Source organism: Macrobrachium nipponense, chromosome 1 (assembly GCF_015104395.2).
Source record: "Macrobrachium nipponense isolate FS-2020 chromosome 1, ASM1510439v2, whole genome shotgun sequence".
NCBI classification, from domain to species: Eukaryota; Metazoa; Arthropoda; class Malacostraca; order Decapoda; family Palaemonidae; genus Macrobrachium; species Macrobrachium nipponense.
The window spans coordinates 60,798,619-60,820,652 of NC_087200.1; the positions used below are offsets into that span (position 1 = coordinate 60,798,619).

Here is a 22,034-nt window from a genome sequence, read left to right on the forward strand (position 1 = left end):
CAGCCGGAACTTGCTGAGAAAAGCGTGGATTGCCCATTTTTCTGATAGGGCTGGAAACGTCTGGGTTTTCCTTTGACCCTTACCTCTAGCTGCTAAATCTTGCGCCTCTTGGCCGTAAGACCCCAACGGTCCTTAAGGCTCTGGTTCAATCTCGTAGCCTCTGATTGAACCTCCTTCACCATCGCTTCTGGGAAGAGGTCTGCTCCCCACCCAGATGCTCGACGCAAGTAACCTATTCGGCTCGTGCCGAATAGTTGTTCTTCTTGTAGGACATGCTTCCCTACAATTCGTCCTAGCAGTGGCAAACTCAAACATATCTGACTGTACCGTTTGAGTCAGAGATTTGGTCATAAGTTTGAAGAGCGGTTCTGAGCCATAGGCTATGGTAGCCACCTCGGTCATAGCCATGGAATTATATGATCTGGCTAACCGCGATTTGGCGTCACATTCAGCCTGAATAAGGCTATCTGGAAGCCTAGGTAACTTTTCACCAAAACGTGCTCCATAGCACAGTCCGGTTTGAGTTTTGCCAGCTGAGAAGGTGTTAGGTAAGTCTTCCCACAATTCTCCGGCTGAAGGAAGTAACGGAGATGTAGGATCTGCTTCCTTCAGTTGAGGCATGGGGTCTCCCCCTTCTGGGCCGCTGGATGGTAGACGTCGCGATCCCTTTGGTCAGGAAAGGGAGCGGGGTACTCATCCATCGTAAAGATCGTAAACGGACTCTTGAAAGGTTGGATTTTCGTATTGGAACAATCCATGTCCTCTAGACACCTGAGCCATTCTCTCTGAGCCTGGTCACGTGAATAAGAGGACTGTCTCCTTTGGTACTTTATCATCCCGAGTCATGGCTGAGGCGGTGAGCCTTGCGTAGCCGATGAACGGAGGCTGAAGGTCTTCCGGGTAGAACTCGAAGTCCTCGATCCTCCGAGTTCCACATTCCGGGATAGAAATGAGTCCGTCTTGGAAGGGGGCGTATGACGCTACTCTCCAAGGGTTGTTCATTGAGAACGGAGTTAGAGAGTCATACGGGGGTAAGCTGGCTCCACCTGTATTGAAAGGTGAGGAGAGGCTAGAGAGCTTGGCTCAGTCCGGCTATAATGCTGTCTTAGAAGTAATCCTATCCGACAACCGAGAGATCATTTGTTCCATGCTACTTTTCAGAGACCCAACCAGGTCGCCCACCTGTTGGTAACAGACCAGCATTGGAGTCCAAAGCCGGAGGGCTGGCTGGCGGAGGTGGAAGGGAGTGGCCTCTGATTGGAACCAAGGGTAGCGGAACTGACGACTCTGCCGGAGTGTGAAGATCTCTCTCTGGAGGATTTACTCTCGAGGACTTAGAGCCGGACCCAGAACGCTTTAGATCTCTCTGCTCCGGGATTCCTAGCCGGAGACTTACGAGAGGAAGATGACGCCGAAGCCGTCTTCTTAGACGACGACGACGTCTTTGTCAAGGATTTCACTGCTTGACCCTTGACCTTGGGTCTAACTGAAGCGTCAGGAGGAGTATATAATTCGTCACCCGTAAAGCCTTGGAAGATGGAGAGGTTGCAGGAGTAGAAGAAACAGTTTGCACCCAAGGGTATCCCTTGGTGTCCACCTTACCTACCTCGACCAACAGGTCGTCTACACCTACCATAGGTTCTACATTAATATCCAACGGTTCCCCCCCCCCGCGACTTCCGAGGAGATGTCCTGGCCTTGGTCAGTCAATGAGGCAGCCAGCTGTTGCGTGGCATGAAAGGCGATAGGGCTGGGGGTGGCCGCCTCTACTGGATCGACGTATCCTGTCGCCTTGCCTCCGGGGAAGATTAGTAACCGCCGAACCAAACCTTTTCCTCCAGGATGTAGGGCATACCCTTGGCGGCGTTCTTCCGAAACCGCCGACCCAGGCCCGCAGGGTTGCCAGTGCGGTATCCCTCACGGCCGGCGCCTGGAAGAGAGGGTATTGATTAGATTTAAGAATAACTTAAAACTAAAACTAACTTAAAGCATAACTTAAAATTATAGGGGCTATAAGGCCCATTGAATTTACCTTAAGTTAGAGTGATTGATAAAACTTAAGCACTAAAACAGACGAGGACCAGCTACCGGATGGATGGTACCTTACCCCGTCTAAAAGCTGGCTCACCAGATCGTAACATATGGTACACGTCTCTGGTACCAGACCTTGGATGTCCCGTGCGGAGTCGCGCATGGAGCATGGGACCGGCAAAACTTCGTGTCCACCATGGGTCCTGAGTGTGGCGGCGCATCCCGGATGCTCACAGTTGGTGGTCTGTAAGTGAAAAGACACATGAGTATCTTAAAGACATCACTACAGGCTAAAGGACAGAAGAACTCCGTTGCATGCCGGAGCTCGGAAAAAATTTGGGCATAGCCCCTCCCTTAATCGCCTGAATAGGCTATAAACCCCGGAGGTATCCGGTGAAACATGAAGGGAGGGGGAATGGTTTAAGGTACTTAAGATAAACTTAATAGTTTAACATAATAGATCTTAAACCTAAAAGCTCGAACGTACCGGACTAAGTCCAGTGCGTGGCGGAGTACTCAGTGAAACGGAGAGTTAGAAGGGACCGACTGTATGTTCCGGTCCACCCCTGTTGGGTAGACTAGCACCACTTTCCGCTGGATGCCAGGTCTCCGGTGGTAAAGGAGCCCTAGTAAGGTGGGAAAGAGCAAGAGGACAGACAGATCGGGCTAGAACGGAGCGACGGGGAGTTAGAATGAGCAGGGGGGAAAGGCCAGTCCCCCCCCCACCTTACCATCCGACCGGAACGAAGAAGACCGAGAAGCCGGAGAGGTCGAGTCCAGTCTGGGTCTGTCCCGTCCCTCTACCCCCTCCGCCTGGGGGGAGAGAGGGAGGCCAGGCTCGGGTATGCGGAGCGAGCATGGGCAGGCCTAGCCACCCCCCCCCCCCCCCCGACCCTATGGAAGAGCGGGAGGGGGGGCAAGGTGACTGGACAGGCGTCTGGCTGCCTTCGTGACATCAGTGACCACGGGGCGATAAGAACAAACAACTAAGCCTAGAACATAACCAACTGATCAGAGAGATGCTATCGGGAAGCAACCGAGCTGAAAAGCGGTAACGTAAAGGCCCAATGGGCCATGACCTAGGCTAAGCGAGCAGACGCCTAACTAACCTAACAATATCACATAAATATACAATCTGAATAACCAAAATGAAAAGAAAAAAAGAAAACAAAATAGTAGGAGAAAAAATCCAGGAGTGTACGACTAACCCGAAGGCAAGTCTACCACTCAAAGTAGCCGAGGCCGATACTAAGAGCCGTGGCTAGGGTCTGGATGGAAGAGCCTACTAATGTAAAAGACATGCATGCATGACAAAACCGTGTAGACCGTACCCTAAACAAAGCGGATAATAAAAATAGAGCGTACAAAAGCCAGGGGAAGTTCTGGGTATGGGCGACCCAGAACGACCCACCACGAGGCAGAACCATGCTGCCATGCTTCCGACCTAGAGTTCGTATTTATACCTAAAAAACGGCAAATACGTGCTCAGGGCCGGAAAAAACCAATTAGCAATAAACATTGAGTACTTAACTTAGCTGCTGCGATGGCTGCACGCTCCATGGTAATAAAATCCAAAGGAAAGGGCACAAAAAACACAGAGAAGAAAATGGCACGTGTGCTCGTGTGCGCTAACTGAAAGGATGACCCCCACCAGAGGCGCAGCAGTCGGCAGCATGGGATGGAGTAGTAGTAGTAGGTGCTGCCCACTCTGTGGGTCGGCTCTCCTCTTGGGGGATTTTGTAGTGGGAGAATTCTATTGGCATTTGGCTCGTGGTAGTGGTCTCACTCGCCATAGTGTTCATACCGACACCCTCTCGGGAGGGTGAGCGAGTCAGTTATACTGACCTTTTTCTTTATTTATTTATTCTCTGGTATGTGTTAGTACATTTACCCTAGAAATAATAGATTAAAGGATATTTCGCGCAGCGACACGAGCTGAGCCCAGAAAACCGCTTATCAGCACCATAAGAGAGCCATAATTGTGTTTTACTCCCTTAGACTTTCATGCTTCAACTTAATGGCGTTTTTTGCTTTATGGCCCCCAGCCAGGAACGGAACCCCTGCCGATAACCAAGGACCGCCTGTATTCAGTAGCAAATACTCCTTCCTGTACACCAAGGGAGAGTGAAGAGTGGTAACAAACCCTGTGAGTATACGGTTTGTTACTTGAACAGTCAGAATTTTCTTTGGTTCCCTAGTTGCAATGAATCTGCTCATATATCATTGTACGTCAACCCAGATGGCTGAGTTGTTAGATATCTGTTAATCTATGTGCTTTTCTATAACTTTCTTCTAAGAGGGGTGGTCAGCTAGTTTAGGATAGTTGTACCTCCCACTAAGTATAAGTCTCTCCTGTTGTTAGACGGGAGGTTTGTTCCGCATATGAGCAAATGACCAATTTTTTAATAAATTTGTATTTTTCATAGCTAACAAACCTGAGGTCTTAACATTTACTGCTCACCTCTAGCTGCCCCTCTCTATATTATAGTTCCTGGGTTGAAAAAAAGACTACAGGCATCTGACCAGCTATCACCTCATATGTGCAGGAGTTGCCAAATCTCACAGATTCCTTGCTTACAGTCTTTGATTGTGTTTAACCAATTACCATCTACCACTTGGAAAATATCGTATTGTTAAGACCTCAGGTTTTTTAGCTATGAAAAATACAAATTGATCTAAAAATTTGTCATATTTTAAATATATACCTGACCAAGTAATAGGAATGATGACTTGTCATTAGCAGAGTCACTCTTGGAAGATGACCCTTCTTCATGAGGCCGAATCTTAGTTGGTGATCTGGAGGGTCTTGATGCTGCAGAATTAGGCTGCACTAGTCTTTTGACAGGAACATGTTCACCAGCACCCCGACTGAAATACATATATAGGATAGATGTTTACAATAATTTTAATGTTCTGAAAAAAATTATGCATTATTGTATTTCCTCAGTTAGCTATATTCTAGCTAAAATACTTACAGACAGTTAAAAAAGTTATTCAAGTATTAGTTTATCATTGGGTAACAGATGAATTGATCTTAAATAAAAAGTAACAACTAACTTTAATGACGTTCCAGCTACACTTGAAGACCGAGTTCTTTTTCTTTCCTCTGCTGGTGCTTGAGAAGCAGTTCTCCTCACTACTGGGTGACCAGACACACCACTTACACCCTAAGAGAAAAATAAAAATAATGTAAATAACGATTATGTTACCAATTGGCAATACAATTTAACATAAAAGGGCTATACAATACATATACAGGCAGTCCCCAGGTTACGACGGGGGTTCTGTTCTTGAGACGCGTTGTAACCAGAAAATCGTCGTAAGCCGGAACATCACCAAAAATCCTAAGAAAACCTTACTTTTAATGCTTTGGGTGCATTCAAAACTATGCAAACTGCATTCTTATTGCATTTTGCATAAAAAAACCTTCAAATATTGATTATTTTGAATTTTTGGTGTCATATTTCTTCTGCCAGATGAGCGTTGTAGGCGTCGTAACCCTGGAAATAATTTCTGATGAATGTAATTGAAAAGTGCCTTAACCTCGGAACGTCATAAGCCGAACCCATCATAACCCGGGGACTGCCTGTATAGGCAGTCCCTGAGTTACGACAGGCTCGGCTTATGACGTTCCGAGCTTATTAATATCTTCAAATATGTTAATCAAATATTTCCCAGGTTACAACGCTGATCCGAAGGAAGAAATATGGCTCCAAAATGGGAGAATGGTGATAATATGACAAATTTTCTAAGACAATTTTTATTTTTCATAGCTACAAACCTGAGGTCTTACCAATAGGATAGGATAATTTCTAGCGCCTAGCTGGATCCGGTTAAAAAAAAAAAGATGAAAGCAAGGAATCTTGTGGTATCTGGCATACATGCGTATATCGGGTGAAGGCTTCACCTACGATCACACCTCAACCTTTCCCAACTCAGGATGTCTTAACAAACAGAGGGGCGGCTAGAGGCAGGCAGTATAACGTTAAGACCTCAGGTTTGTCACCAAAGGGGACATCTCCCTTGAACCTCTGACAGTAACTACAGCAGATCCGGGAACCACTCCGCTCGAGGCCATAGAGGGGCTACAAAAGTCATCCTGAGACTTTGTGAACGCATTAGCTTGTTCAAAACTTGATGGAACAAACAAAATGGAGGGAAGGCATACACCTCCATGTTGTCCCAGGGATGTTGGAATGCGTTCTCTGTCAATGCTAAAGGATCTGGAACTGTTGACAGAAAACCTCCAGTTTTTATTGATGCAAGTCGCAGAAGGGTCCAATATGGGTCTGGAAAAGCTTGTCTTCTACCACTTGATGAAATAACCACTCAATGTTAGGATCTGGTCCCGATGACTGAGTTTGACTGCGACTAAATTCAGATTGCCTGGGATATACCTGGCTGAGAGCTCTTCTGAACTGCTGACCGCCCAATGGTGAACCTAGACGGTCAAGGCGTGAAGTTGACAAGAAACCAGGCGTCCCTGTTCATTCACATAGGTTACCACCATGGTGTTGACCGACATGAGAATGACAGAATGACATTTTACCCTCTCCCAAAATTTCTTCGGACACAAGAAGGTTACCTTCAACTCCAAGACGACATGTTGCTGCTTGTCCTTCAAACACCTGAAGCGATGAGGACACCTACATAAGGCCGCACAACCTGCGAGGGAGGAGTCTGAGAACAGAAGGAAGTCCGGTGGAAGAGAACGCAGAGGGACACCCTTCGAAGGATTCTGGTCGTCCAACCACCAACGAAGGTCTTCTCTTACTTCCAGAGACAGAGGGAACATTAACAGGGGTAGTCCCCACCGGGGTACCAGAATTCCACCAGCCCCCATTGTAGAGACCGAAGAAGAAGACGCCCATGAGGGACCAGCCTCTTCAGGGATGACAACACTCCCAGAAGAACCTGCCACTGATGAGCTGACTGATGTGGTTCCGGCAGGAAGTTGCGCGCCCCCACCTGCAACTCCTCTAATCTCTGATCCAACTGGAAAACTTTTTCCACCTCTGTATCGATGACCATACCCAAGTAGAGAATCTCTGAACTGGGTACGAGGTACGATATTCCTGGTTGACCACGATGCCCAGTTCCAGACAGAACTGAAGTAGACTATCTTTGTCCCACAGCAGCTTTGACCTGGAACTGCCAAGACTAAGTGACTGTCGAGGTAGTCCAGCAAATAGATCTCTTGAGCATGGGTCCAACTTGACACGGGAGAAGACCCATGTGAACATTTGAGGGGCTGTTGTCAGTTCGAAGCACAGGGCTTTAATTCGAAGACTTTGTTCCCAAGAGAGAAGCGAAGGAATTTCCTGGACGTCAGATGAACAGGGATTTGGAAGCATGTGCCCTTTAAGTGTATCAATAGCATGAAGTCGTCTTCCCTCACAGCTGCCAGCACCGAACGCAGGATCTCCATTTTGAATCGTGGCCTCCTGCTGAAGTGGTTCAAGGTGGAGAAGTCGATCACAGGTCTCCATCCTCCCGACACCTTGAGCACCAAGAAGATGTGACTGTAAGATGGAGGCGGGCGGACCACTTCCCCTATCGCAATTTGTCCAGCATCTTCTGCACCTCCTCCCAAAGATCCTAGAACCTTAGAGAATCTGGAGGATATGCCTTCGTGAGCTGCGGCTTGGCCAACAGAGGGGGAGAGAAATCGAATGGCAGTACGCACCCCACCTGAAGGGTATCTACCACCCACTTCTCTGCCCACAACTCTGCCACTTGGCCCAATAGCTTGCTAGGCACCCCCTCCCCTGTCCAAGGAGAGGCGCCTAACCTACCAAGGGCCCCATATCTTTGCCCCTTGGGCCCCATCTTGGCCTAAAGGAACAGGAACAAAAGGGACGTTGATCCTCTGACCAAGGGTGAGTCGAACGGAAAGGCCCTGCCGAACTCGAATTCCTCGATGGCCTACCAAGCAACGGTCTTCTTGACGACTGCTGGACAGGGGGAGGAGGACGAGCCGGATGTCTCCGAGGACAAGACTCCAACTTAAGACACGGCCTGGCGCACCAGTCTGTCTTTGGTATCAGCACGACGCTGGCCTACCGCATTCTAATCAGTGGCAGGATAGCCCAAAACTAACACTGAGGTGAGCCATACACGAAAATGCCTTGCCTCCGGAATGCAACAGATTGGTAGGAGAGGAAGTAGTCACCAACTCTTCTGGGGGCCTGTCAGGAGCTAACTTGGTAATGACCACAGACCAGAAGTCCAGCCAAGAAACTGTGAGCATGGAGGCTACCACATATTCCAATGCTGAGGCATCCTGCGGAGACAAGGACGGAGGCACCAGCTACACCTGCTCCAAAGACAATCCCTGCTTCAGGCGAACTACGTCTGGGTTAAGGTAGCGCGACATCAAAAAAGCAGACTTTGTAGCCTAGTACTTCCTAGCCCCATAAGAGGCGGGAGTAGTAACTTGGTAGAGCCTCTAGAGCGAAGCGAACCATCCCGGTCCAAAACAGAGGCGTTAACCCGAGGGAAGCTGGGGAGAGGATTGGGATCTTGCGTAGCTCGCACCACGGCTTTCAAGCAAGAAGGGTAGATGACCAAGCCTGAGATGTACTCGCAAATTGTTGAACCCACACATGAGATCAACAACTTCCGAAAAGGAAGACAGAAATTCTTGCGTGTCTCCCTCCTCCTGCTCTGGCAATGGAGAAGAATCAGTAGCCAAACAGCCTGAAACACTAACTAACCTGTCTGGGCTGGGTCCACGTGTTGGCTCCCGAGACGAACCCACTATAACAATATGAACATCACTACGTTCTCCTCCAACAGATGATTCATTAACATGTCTGTGAATGGTCACGGGCGTGGCCGACTCATGAACGTGAGTTGGAGAGGAATCCTGAACACTGGAGATCGAAGAAGAATCCACAGGAATTGAATTCTAAGAAGCATCAGTGTGAGGGGCAGGTCAAACACTCCTGCTGCAGCAACTTCAAACACACCACCTTCGACCTATTGATAGGTGCCTTGAGATCTTTACGGCGACGAATAGGCCTTGGAGAAGAAGTAGCACTTGCATCAAGTGCACAGACAGGGGAGGTTGCAACACACATGTGACTTGCATGGACGGGGGAGGTAGCAATATACTCGAGACGGCACAGACGGGGAAAGTTGCAACATGCCCATGATTCGATGCAGGGGACGAAGCAGCCGCTGCAGAATACACAATGGAAGATACACAACCCTCTCAGGGGAGGTTGCAACACGCTCGCGATGTGCATGTACGAGGGAGGTTGCAACACTCGAGACGTGCACGGACGGGGGAAGATGCAACACGCCCGTGAATCGATGCAGGACTAAACCACTAACACTCTCCGAAACATCAACAATCTTGAGAACACGTCATCGTAGTTCATCCCTTGTAGGCGAAGAAAGAGCAAAATCCTTAGCCTTTCAACGCTTGATATGCCAACGTGGCGCAGAGGGGGAAGAGGGAGAAGATAGCACTGGTTCTGTAAGCAATCTCTTCACAGGAGGCGAGGATGAAGCAACGCGTTTCCTTCCAATGCTCCCAACCGACAAGGTAGCCAACTTAACATCCAAAACAGTCCAACCTCTTAAGCACTGCCTGGCACATAACTTCAGACTGATCTGCAAGAGAAGACTCTGATGACATGGAAGGAAGAGGTAGTGAACAGGGCGGCAGAGATGACGTAATGATGGAGAGAGGCAGATCGACGGAGTGACGTCACAAGCGGTGATGATATCATGGCCTCCCCTCGGTGAGAAGGGGAATCAGACGCCACTGGCGGAGGAATACACAACAATGGATCCCGTGATGTCACAGCTTCCCTCTGACTCGAAGAAGTGGCAACAGTCATTGGCGGAGCAATACAAGATGGCTGACCTCAACTACCCACGAAGACGAGGCCGGGAGAAGGGGGGATGGCCTGGCCAGCCTGAGGAGGAGGGGGGGGGGGTAGCGAGCCTCCAAACGGCGTGCAAGCAACCCCTCCAGGATGGGGGACCCCCTAGCCCGAGTGTCTTCCAATCGCCGCCATCTTGGACACTACCAAATCTGGAAGAATTGAGAATGATGAGAAAATAAAGCCTCCCCCTTCCCGGGAATCAAAATAATTCCCGAAGAAGAAGGGGCGACATAAAGACATCAGCCTGGTGGCCTCCCGATACTCCCAGCGACGAATCAAAGGAAGAAAAGGGAGGAGACACAGGAACTAGCCTACTATGGGGGATGATGGTGCTGGAGACGAAACATCAGGAAGGGGCGAGAAACCTTCCCATGAAGGAAGAGTCTAACCCTCCAATGTTTTCACTAGCCATAAAATGACTTCTACTGCTCTAAGGCCATGCCCGGCATCCCATGCAAGGATTCAGGTACAAAAATTAGAACGGCACCTACTGCACTACATTGGGGTCAACCGCTGCCGAAGCCAAAGATGAGAATATACGGAAAACCTGGAATTGCGGGCCACACACGTTGACGGGGCTGAGAAGGAGCAGAAGCCATAATATCTCTCAAACACACACACACACACGAAATGCAAGCGAAACGGGTAATGTACCGGGTAAAGGCCAAGAGAGGAAAACACTACTCTTGGTCAGGCGGTCAAAAATAGACTGGGGCATGATCATAGGTGAAGCCTTCACCCAATATATGCATGTATGCCAGATACCACAAGATTCCTTGCTTTCATCTTTTTTTTTTTAACCGGATCCAGCTAGGCACTAGAAATTATCCTATCCTATTGTTAAGACCGAAGGTTTGTTCGCATATGAACAATTGGAGGTTTTTTTTATGAAAAACTAAATAAAAATGCAGGTTACATCATTTTCAAGACACCCAATTGGTTAAAAGTTAGGTTTTCTTATAATTTTCAATGATATTTTGGGTAATGGTGATTGTTGGCTTACGACACATTGTAGGAATGGAACCCCCATCGTAAACTGGGGATTGCCTGTAGTAATTAGTTTTGCTTGTATAAAATGGACATTATATAATAAATGTGCTTTTTTTAATAATGCTACATTCATTAGCCATTAATTACACCAACCATCAACTGAAGAATGAATACATACAGGTAACAATAAATTAAAAAGAAGATATCTTTAGTACAATAAAAATGCTACATAATTTTAAATGCTCTCCTCTACACATTTCTCAGAGACCAGTAACAAATGTCAAAACCCACTTATAAAATATTTATTCCAAGCTGAAAATAAATGAAGAAACTTTCACATTCCTTGTGAAAGAAAATTAGCTCACACTTGTGTGATATCCAGTGGGTAAAATCTTGATTTTCACAGGGTCAATTTATGAACACAACTTTGAAGCAGTATAAGAGTTAACCTAACATAAACTGACCAAACATCTTCCCTAGATATAACTTATTGAATTTAATCTTATTTTTAACTGTACCTATTTGATTGTGTCATATATGTACTGTATTATCTGTATAATGGGAAACTGCATTGCTCTTATATCTGTTGAGTCAAACTCTGTTATAAGAGACTAAAGATAGGACTTGTTGCTCATCACCAAAATTAATTGCTCAGCCAATAAATTGAACTTGTACATTGATTTTCACCTTTTAAGATAAAAAAAGTCAGTCTTATGGCAGCAAATACACTAGATGAAACAAAGCGACAGGAAACCACAAGTCCTTGATATGATTATGCATAGAAGGAAAACAAAAATTAACACACTATGTATAGGTTTGCTTCTTGAAATAAGCACCATGTGATTGGCACTACTAGGGAACCAACCTGAATGGGGATTCTAATGGCAACATTGCCTCTGTGTGGGAATTGTAAAATGGTCACTTGACAGATCCTCTTAACTAACTTAATAAACACAGAAGAAATAGCTTTACTCACATGATTTGAAGTAGCAGGTGGTTGAGCAGCTGAAGGACTAGGTTGAGGTGAGGCAGAAAATGTTCCACCAACACTGCGTCGACCTAGTATTGGAGATGTCGGTAATCCTCCACCTAGACCAAAGAGTATAGTCTTCAATGATTTTAGCTGGCTATCTGATGCTGGAGCTTCTCTGAAACAATTTATTAATTCTATTAAAATCCCTTCATAATCTACAACTACTTTCTGCTATTGTAACATATTACACACCATACCATGGGATTGAAATATACGAATGTTTTGATTAGTAAACTCTGAGAGACAATTTTCCAAATAAAAAAAATAGGCGCCGCATAATATTGTAGTAGTGAATAATGCAAATTCCTGCTAACTTATCGGTGAATTTCCTTGTCATGCAAAGAACATGAAAAATATCTTAGGAGTTTGGCTGGAGATAATTCAGACGGCATGTTATTATTGATTGAAATTCTGACTGTGGGTCAAGTGTCAAAAATCAAATTTGATAATTGTTTAAATGCATTTCTTAAAAATAATCTGAAATTATTTAAGGGTTATTCAAATGCTGCCTGAAATAATTCCATGCCAATCTCCCATGGAGGAAAAAAAATTACTTCCTCAAGTGTAAGTGAGGAGAAAGACTGGATCAGGTAAAATGACTACTAATTTCTAACAGCTGTAATCAATATGATAGAACCAATGAGCTTACAGAACTGTGTAAAATAATAGAGCTTGTACCTGCATCGAGTGAACCATAACCTTTGATTATTATTCCCTCTTTCTATAATGAGTTATACTTACAGTATTTCCAAAACATGCATCACCACTAGGAAATACACCAACAACTACAGTACAATTCCAACACTACAGTACATAAAGAGAACTAGTTTCACACTGGTATCAGAGTAGTACACGGTCTTTTGAGATAAGATTGCATCTTCAATTAGAAAAAGCAGCATAGCATTAACCAGACTCACTGAGCAATGTTGTAAAAATCATCCATGAGATGTGGAGGGGGTGGTGGATCAGGTACAGTTAGGTGCTCCAGTGTAGGTTGGTCACATGTTGTTAGGGCAGCCAATCGGGCACGAAGAAGTTCATTTTCCTCTTGTAGATGGGCAATTTTGGATGATTCATCTCTGTAACTTGCCAGTGTAGGTAGTTCTATACTCTGTAAAATAAAGGAAAAATTATGTCTTTATCTAAAAATAATATAACAAAAATCACTGTATATCCTAAAATTGAATAAAAACTTTCAAATAAAAATTATAATCATTACCAATTAAATCTGTTTTACTAATGTCTTACTAACAAATAAAAGATGTTTCAATAAAAACAATACATATAATTTTTCAAAACAATTTTTATAAGCACTATTACAGTACTTTTAGTGCACTGATCTTTACTGTAAGTGAAAAATTACAAAATATTTTTACAAAGTATTTTTTCCATAAACTAAACTGCATTTGAATGTAAGATTATAGTACATTAGTTCAGAGCTATCTGTACTGACATATGGACATAAATTGTGATGGAAAACACAAACTACAGCATATCTAAAAGATATTGTAGATATGAGAGTAAAGCTTTATGATAGATAGAATGAGAAAAGATACCAAAAGGGAAATTATAAATGTTCAGCGTGAAGATGAGATAAGGGTAAAGGGGAGACAGATATGGCTCAGACATGTCCTTTGTACTACCCTGAGGAGAATAGCAATGATATTTGAAATGTAGAGTCAGCTGTACTCCTCTGGCCATTAGATAAGATGAGAGACCCAGACCTATTTGGATCAGAACTATGAAAGAGACAGCACAGAAAATACCTGAGTATGGAACTTCAATATCCCTTTGTATCACATGATGTTGGAGGCCATAATAATGAAATGACATTAAAGGGAATTTGACGAAGGAAAAATCTATTTCTGTAGGGTTCGTGTCGCCCAGTGAAATAATCCTTAAGTTCATTATTTCTAAGGTAAATGATACTAACATATACCAGAGAAAAAACAAATTCAAGAGGATGTCAGTATGACTGACTCGCTCACCCTAATTAAAAAGAGGGTGTCGGTATGGTATCTGGGGCGAGTGAGACCACTACCACGAACCTCTTGCCATTTAGAATTCACCTACGCCAAAATCCCCCTCCTGAGAGGGCCGACCCACAGGTGGAGACGGCAACTACTACTACTACGCCACGCACCACGCCGACTGCCGCGCCTCTGGTGGTCATCCTTGTCGTTAGATGCCAATCTTGGGCTGCAGGGCGGGACATAGGGGGGGATTTCACTGGGCGACACGAACCCTCGCCCAGAAATAGATTTTTCCTTCGTCAAAATCCCTTTTCTGGGCTCAGTTTGTGTCGCTGCATGAAATAGTACCAGAGAAATAGCACAAGATTGAATAGCAAAAGAGGAAGGTCTCAATGAAATTAAGAAATGAAACAAACAAATATAATATTATTGAGAGCTTACAAGTTATCATACAGAAAAGTTAACTTAAAATAAATAAACTAGGCTTACAGTTAACTTAAAATTAAACTTATACTAGTATCGATAACTTATCTATGTTAGTGAGTTACAAGTTAAATGGGAAAATTACTCACTAAATACAAAATTATTCTAAAAATTGTTACATTAATAAAATTAGGTGTGCTACCCTAGCATAAAAATAAGGGGAGCAACACCAATCAGAAACATCTTAATTTACAATAAAGTTGTGGGTGCTCCTAGCAAAAAAATAAGGCACACACCACTATAATCATTATCATAAGCAGCTAAGGCTAAAGGACCATATAGAGCATAACGGTAGGTTAGGGGAAATATTAGTTGAGGCAGGTAGAAAGGAGATCTGGATCTTCAACTACATCTACTGTGCATTGTCAGGGGAAACTATGTTTCCCGCTGCCATTGCTGAAAATTTTAAAGATTCCAAGGACTTTAGATAGTGACGCTTGAAAACTGTCGGCGATTTCAAGCCAGTATACTTTTTTAAATCGTCAAAGTTCATATGCTGGAAATAATTAATAGAGGTGGCTACTACCCTGATGTCATGGGCTTTTGGGAATGATTCAGGGTTTGCTTGTTTAATGAAGTAAAGGATCTGCTGCCTAATACCTTTTACTGATATAGTGCCACCTTTTTCCCTCATAAAGAGGGGGCCTGAGGACCTAGAGGATGTCCTAGATAGAAAGGCTTGTAAGGTGATCACTGGACAAAGAGAAGGGTCTTGAGGAAGAGGGATGACTTTCCAAGGGGCCCATCTCATTAAAGGATCATCATTTTTTGCCAGAAAACTACGATCCGGGGAAAGCAAAACCTCTCCTGAAGGGAGGAATTCTATATGTCCCGCATCTCTGGAAAGAGCCGACAGTTCTGAAATTCTAGCTCCTGAGGCTAGACTCAGTAAAAATAGCGTCTTCCTTAGTAGCATTATGAACGAGCAAGAAGAGTTGTCAGTGTCTGAAGCCAGTTTGAGGACATCATTCAAAAACCATGATACTGAACTAGGCCTTTCAGAAGGTCTAAGTCTAGCACAAGCTTTAGGAATAGACGTAAAGTAAGAGTCTGTTAAGTCTATTTGAAAACCCAAATGAAAGATTTTCTTTAAAGCTGATTTATTAGTGGTAATAGTGCTAGCTGCTAATCCTTTTTCAAATAAAGATCTGAAGAAGGATATAGCTGAATTAACTGTCATGGTTGTGGTGTTTGTTTCCCTCAGGAAAGATGCTAACTTCTTAAAAGCAGCATCATACTGTCTCAAAGTTGATTCTCTCTTATCTGATTCTAAGAAAAGAATATTCTGAGGATCGATATTTGCATCTTTATTAGCCGCAAACTTCATGAAGTCCATAAAGTTAGGGTTTTGAGAATTCCTGAGGAAGCGAACACAGTCCTCATTTGTACTGACTGAGATAGTTTGGGATTGGGAATCCGTCGAGGTCGAAGACCCAATTCCAGAAGCAGAGGGTACCAGTTGCTCTTGGGCCAGTCCGGGGCTACTAGAGCTACTTGTCCCTTGAAAGTCCTGAGTTTGTTCAGTACTTTCAAAAGAAGATTCACTGGAGGAAAGATGTATATCTTCTTCCACTGATTCCAATCTATGGACAAGGCGTCTATGGCATATGCCAGAGGGTCCAGGTTGGGGGCCACATAGCAAGGTAGCTTGTGGTTCGCTTGAGATGCGAAAAGATCTACTTGGAGACCTGGAACACTCCGGCGTATCCACTGGAACGTATTTGTTGTTGTCCTCAGGGGACCGACTCTGAATTGCTAAGGGGAACTTGATCGGAGGACAGGGCGTCTGCTATCACGTTCCTTATTCCCGACAGGTGGGTGGAGGATAGATGCCATTTGTACTTGTTTGCTAGAGAAAAAATGGCTATCAAGACATGGTTCACATGTTTTGATTTGGATCCTCCCCTGTTGATGCAGTGTACCACTACTGCACTGTCCAAGACCAGTTTTATATGAGAGTTCTTTGCTGGAAGAAGCCTCTTCAAGGTGAGAAATACTGCCATAGCGTCCAATACGTTTATGTGGAGCTGGCGGAACTGAGGTGACCAAGTTCCTTGAACTTTCTTGAATTGAGAATATCCTCCCCACCTGCTTAGCAAGGCGTCTGTGTGGATAGTCAATGCCGGGGGAGGATATTGAAGAGGAACTGACTTGGACAGGTTCTTTGTTTCCGCCCATGGACGGAGATGATTGCGAAGAATCTGCGGGACTACTGACAACTTGTCCCGAAATTTGACATTTGCTCTTGAGCGCCAAACTCGATTTATGTCTTTCAGTCTTGCTTTTAACAGAACATCTGTTACCGACGCAAACTGGAGTGAACCTAGGATCCTTTCCTGGTTTCTCCTTGATGCTCGTTTGTTCTTGAGGAATTGCCTTACTGACTTGGCTATTTCTTTCCTTTTGGCCACAGGAATTGACAGATTGTGGGAGGTCAAGTCCCAATGAATGCCAAGCCATTGAAAACGAGACTCTGGAGTGAGCCTGGACTTTGTCCTGTTTATTTGGAACCCTAGGTGTTCCAGAAATTGAATTACCTTGTTTGTGGCTCTGAGGCATTCCTCGACGGTTGACGCCCAAATCAGCCAATCGTCGAGGTACGCTACTACCATTATCCCTTGTGATCTCAGTTGTTGTACCACTACTTCCGCTATTTTCGTGAATACCCTGGGGGCTACGTTCAGCCTGAAGGGCATCACTTTGAAAGAGAATGCCTGGTCTCCCAGCTTGAAGCCTAGGTATGGGCGAAAGTGTCTCGCGATTGGGATATGATAGTATGAGTAAGATCGATAGAGGTGGTGACGGCCCCACAGGGAAGTAAGGTCCGCACCTGCGAGATGGTCAGCATTTTGAACTTGTCGCAACGAATGAATAAGTTTAGCCGGGACAAGTCTAAGATTATTCTTCTTTTTGATGAGCCTTTCTTTGGCACGCTGAATAAGCGCCCTTGAAACTTTAAATGCTTGACTCTCGACACTACTCCTTTCTGAAGGAGCTCCTCTGCGTAATCTGCCAATTCCTTTGATGGTAGCTGAAGGAATGACTTGGATGGAGGGGGACCTTTGATCCAACTCCACCCCAGCCCTTTGGACACAATGCTCTGTGCCCATTTGCTGAACCCCCACCTGTGGCGGAAGAGGAACAGCCTCCCTCCTACCTGGGAGGTCTCACTGCTGTTGTGCGGGGTGAGCTCCGCGTCCTCCAAGGAAGTGCTTACCCCTGTTGGTAGCTCTTCCTGCACCTCGCTGCCGAAAGGCACCTCTAGCCCTGCTTCCCCTAGCGAACCTGTTGAAGGTTTGGAAAGCTTGGGTTTCAAACACTGGGTTGAATGCCAGGGAAACAGCATAAGAGGTTGGGGGCTGACCTTGTGGGGACAACAGGAGAATAGGTTGGCTTTGTCCCTTTGCTGCTGCCGGTTGTCCTGGCTGAGAAACCGGAACAGCTTGTACAAAGTGTTGCTGCTGTTGTTTCTGGTAGGGCTGGAACCTCTTAGTTTTCTTTAACTTCTTGGTAGAAGAGGAAGAGTTCTCGGGTTTCCTCTTACTAGAGAGACCCCAACGAGCTCTGAGGCTTTGTTTAAGCCTCGTCGCCTCGTGCTGGACCTCGTTAACTACTGATTCTGGAAAGAGGTCCGCCCCCCAGATATTGGAGGAAAGCAACTTATTAGGTTCGAGACGAATTGTTGCTTCCTGAAGGACATGCTTCCAGCAATTCCTTCTTGCCAATGCAAACTGGTACAGGTCAGCTTGTACAGTTTGCGTTTGTGACTTGGCTAGGAGCTGAAATAAAGGCTCCGTACCATAAGTCAAAGCAGCCACTTCCGTCATAACCAGAGTGTTCAGTGTCCTGCCCAGTCTGGTTCTCGCCTCAAACTCTGCTTGAATGAGGTTCTCTGGCAACCTGGGTAACCTCTCACCGAACTGTTCCATGGCACAGTCCAGTTTGAGTTTGCCTACCGTAAAAGTGGCCGGTAGGTTTTCCCACAAATCACCAAATGCAGGGAAGAGTGGAGACGTAGGGTCCAATTCCCTTAGCTGAGGAAGGGGTTCATCCTTCATAACAGCCTGTAAGGTGGTTTCAGCTATCTTGGTCGTAAAAGGGGAGTGGTGCCTCCTCCTCTGTGGTAAAGATAGTGAAGGGACTCTTGAATGCCTGGAGTCTGGTATTTGTGCAATCCCAATCCTCCAGGCAATGTAACCATTCCCTTTGAGCCTGATCCCGGCTATACAAAACTGTCTCTTTGGGAATCTTGTCCTCTCTATTTAAGGCTGTCTCCGTTAGCCTAGCGTAACCCATGAAAGGAGGCTGTAAGCCGGCTGGATGGAACTCGAAGTCCTCGATCCTTCGAGTTCCATAGTCCGGGATAGAGATCATGCCATCCTTGTAGGGCGCATAGGCTGCTACCCTCCAAGGATTATTTATAGAGAAGGAAGAAAGGGTGTTATAATCCGGCAACTGGGCAAGTCCAGCTCCTGCTACCGGGGGGTCGGCCTGAGGTGCTTGGTTCAGGCCTGCCAGTCGATTCTCCTGGTCGGACATTCATTCAGTAAGGTTCTGAATTGATTGTCCCGACTGGTTTAGCGAGGTGGAGATTTGGGCGAACATTTGTTCGAATCTCGTACTCATAGATCCAACCAAATCTCCCTACTTGCTGCATGACTCCTGCCGTAAATGCAGCAGGATCGAAGGTACCAGTTGCACTAGCCCCGGCAGGGGTCACCGGAGGAGTTCCGGTAGCAGCAGGAGAAGTTACTGGCTCAACAGGAGCGCGGGCCTTCTCCTTAGAGGACTTACCTCTTGACCCTTTCACGTGCGAAGAAGAGGAAGACTTCGCTTTCTCTGCTCCGGGATGGGAAGCCGGAGACTTACGAGAGGTTGAAGAAGATGACGTCTTTTTGGACGACGTCTTCTGAAGGGTCTTCTGCTCTCTGTGCCCCTTAACTTTGGGGACTACAGATGCAGCAGGCGTACTAGTAGGGATCTCAGATCCCGTAAAGCCTTGGAAGGAGGAAGATGAAGGGACAGGGAAAGAAGATCCAGAGGCACCCAAGGGAAGCCCTTGGGCGCCCAACAAACCTACCTCAACTAACAAATCCTCAGCACCTACCGTCATTGGCTCTATATTAAGGTCTAAAGTTGCTACATCCGCCACGATGTCCTGGCCTCCTCCTTCGATTAGGGCTTGTTCCACCTGTTGCTGTATGCTCGCCATTGTCGGAGCTGCCGCGGTGGGATCTACATATCCTGTCGACTTCCCGCCTGGGAAGATCAGGACAGCCAACTTCTTATCCAACATGTAAGGCTGTCCCTTGTGCGCGTTTTTGCCGAAGCCTCCCACCCAGGCCCGAGGACGGATCATTAAGAATGATAAATATGACCATATTTAAATTAAAATTAAGATATGTGACAGTATATCATGTAAGGAACGAACCTGACACCGGTATATACTTACTTCGTCCAAAAACTGGCTCACCAAGTCGTAACAGATGGTACAAGCCTCGTGATGCCAGACGATCAGCTCATTGTGGCGGGTAGCGCAGGGAGCGTGAGACCTACAGACCTCATGTCCGCAGGGGTCTTGGAGGACGGCGTTGCACCCCGCCTCCTGACAGTTAGTAGCCTGTAAGTGAAAAGATACATAAGTATCAACGTTATACACTCACAGGGCTACTGTGATACTCCGTTGCATGCCAGAGTAGCTTAAAGTTATTGAGCATAATCCACCCCTGAACTCCGTGTGGAAGAAGGTCTATGACCTAATAAATTGGTTGGGAACCTCGGTGTACACCGGAGAGAAGAGTATGATTCAACCAGATGTTTTATATACACCCATAATGATTGTGGAGCGTGCAGCTCCGCCGTAAAATCCCCCCCCCCCGACAACTAGAGAAGCGCCTGGATAGCAAGCAAGCGCTCTGCCGGATGACGCAGGGGATACATAAAATAGGGAAAGCATGTAGGACCGACTGATATCGTTCCCACTCGGTAGCTGCGGAGCCAGCTATCCCCCCGACAACTGAAGGTACACCCAGATAGCTAGCAGGTGCTCCGTCAGCTGATGAAGGGGTAAATAAGAGGAGAGGAGGGAGAGAAATCAGACCCAAGGTACGCCGGAGAAGAACCGAAGCGACCGGAAGGGGGGTGGCCAACCCCCGCCCCCGACCACGCCGGAGCTCCCCCAGAGCCCGAGGAGAGAACATGCGGCCCACCAGACTGGGACTAGGGTGACCAGAGGCGCCACGCGATCGCATGTGGACCAAGAGGTGATAATGCAACAAAACCGACTAGGCCTAGCGACCACGTGGGCCAGAGAGGACCAAGGGGCGATAATGCAACAAAACAGCAGATAGACCAAGATCTAAAGCAACAAAATTGCCTAGGCTAAACTGGTCGCCTTAAATGCTAACCCAACATAAAATACATAAAATGATAAATAGATAAAAACTTTTACATCGTAAAGAGAGAGAGAGAGGGAAAACACGAGTGAGAGAGAAAGAGATGTCCAGGAGAAGAAGGCTAGTCCCCGAAGGAACAAGCCAACTACTCAGAAGCTAGCCTTAGCCGACACATAAATGGAGGGCAATAGCCAGGATGCTGGACCAGAAGAAAATAAATAATCACTCTGGCGCCTACTCACCTAGACAAAGAGACATGCATGCATGAACTAAGATCTAAGGTATAGGCTATGAATTCCCTAAATATGATGTAAAAGATAATGGGAACTAGTGTAGCACGTGATAAAACCCATGAAAGGAAAAGTTCTGTGAAAGATGTCTCGGTATAGAGGACCGAGAAATCTAACCGAACACGAGGCGAGCCGTGGCCGCCATGCGCCAGACCAGGTGACCATTTCAGACCTAAAAAATGGTAAATAAGGATCCCTGGCTGACAAAACTAAATTCAAACCTTTCGGGGTACTTAACTTAGCTGTGGCGATAGCTGCACGTTCCATGGTTGAAGTAAATCCAACGAAATAAGCACAAAAGCACAGAGGAAAAGTGGGCACGTGCTACCTAGATCACTAACGAAAAAGGATGACCACCTCTCAGGAGGGGGATTTTGGCGTAGGTGAATTCTAAATGGCAAGAGGTTCGTGGTAGTGGTCTCACTCACCCCAGATACCATACCGACACCCTCTTTTTAATCAGGGTGAGCGAGTCAGTCATACTGACATCCTCCTGAATTTGTTTTTTCTCTGGTATATGTTAGTATCATTTACCTTAGAAATAATGAACTTAAGGATTATTTCACGCAGCGACGCGAACTGAGCCCAGAAATATAATTTTGTCAGTGCTAACTTTCTGCATACTCATCTGATTGGAAATTACTGTCTAGCCAATAGTAATAGGTATTTGTGGCTTGATTTAAATATATTCTCATCTAACCTAAGCAGGATTATTTCTTATGTGATCAATGTACTACCTATGTTTCTAATGTAATCCATGTAGCTATGTTCATAACTAGACAAATTTTGGGAAAATTTCTCCAGGGCTCCAAGATCTAATCCTAGATTTAACCCTAACCCTGATAAATCTGGCACATGTATCACATATACTCATAAGTGTTGGTTAGCAAAAAGAAGTGATAACTGACTCTTTGTTATCAAAAGGAACACTGAGATCACAA

General features: G+C 45.7%; 1 protein-coding gene across 3 annotated transcripts in view; it reads right to left on the bottom strand.

Annotated features, from left to right (window-relative positions):
* The window catches only part of LOC135219343 (WD repeat-containing protein 91-like), a 299,064-nt gene that overhangs the window by 86,843 nt on the left and 190,187 nt on the right, over positions 1-22,034 (bottom strand). For all 3 annotated transcript variants that reach the window (XM_064256020.1, XM_064256021.1, XM_064256019.1), the window contains 4 exons: positions 12,870-13,063; positions 11,896-12,067; positions 5,089-5,198; positions 4,737-4,899 (listed from right to left, as the gene is read on the bottom strand). In XM_064256020.1, the coding sequence (XP_064112090.1) occupies positions 4,737-4,899; positions 5,089-5,198; positions 11,896-12,067; positions 12,870-13,063 (639 nt within the window). The remainder of the gene's footprint in view (positions 1-4,736; positions 4,900-5,088; positions 5,199-11,895; positions 12,068-12,869; positions 13,064-22,034) is intronic.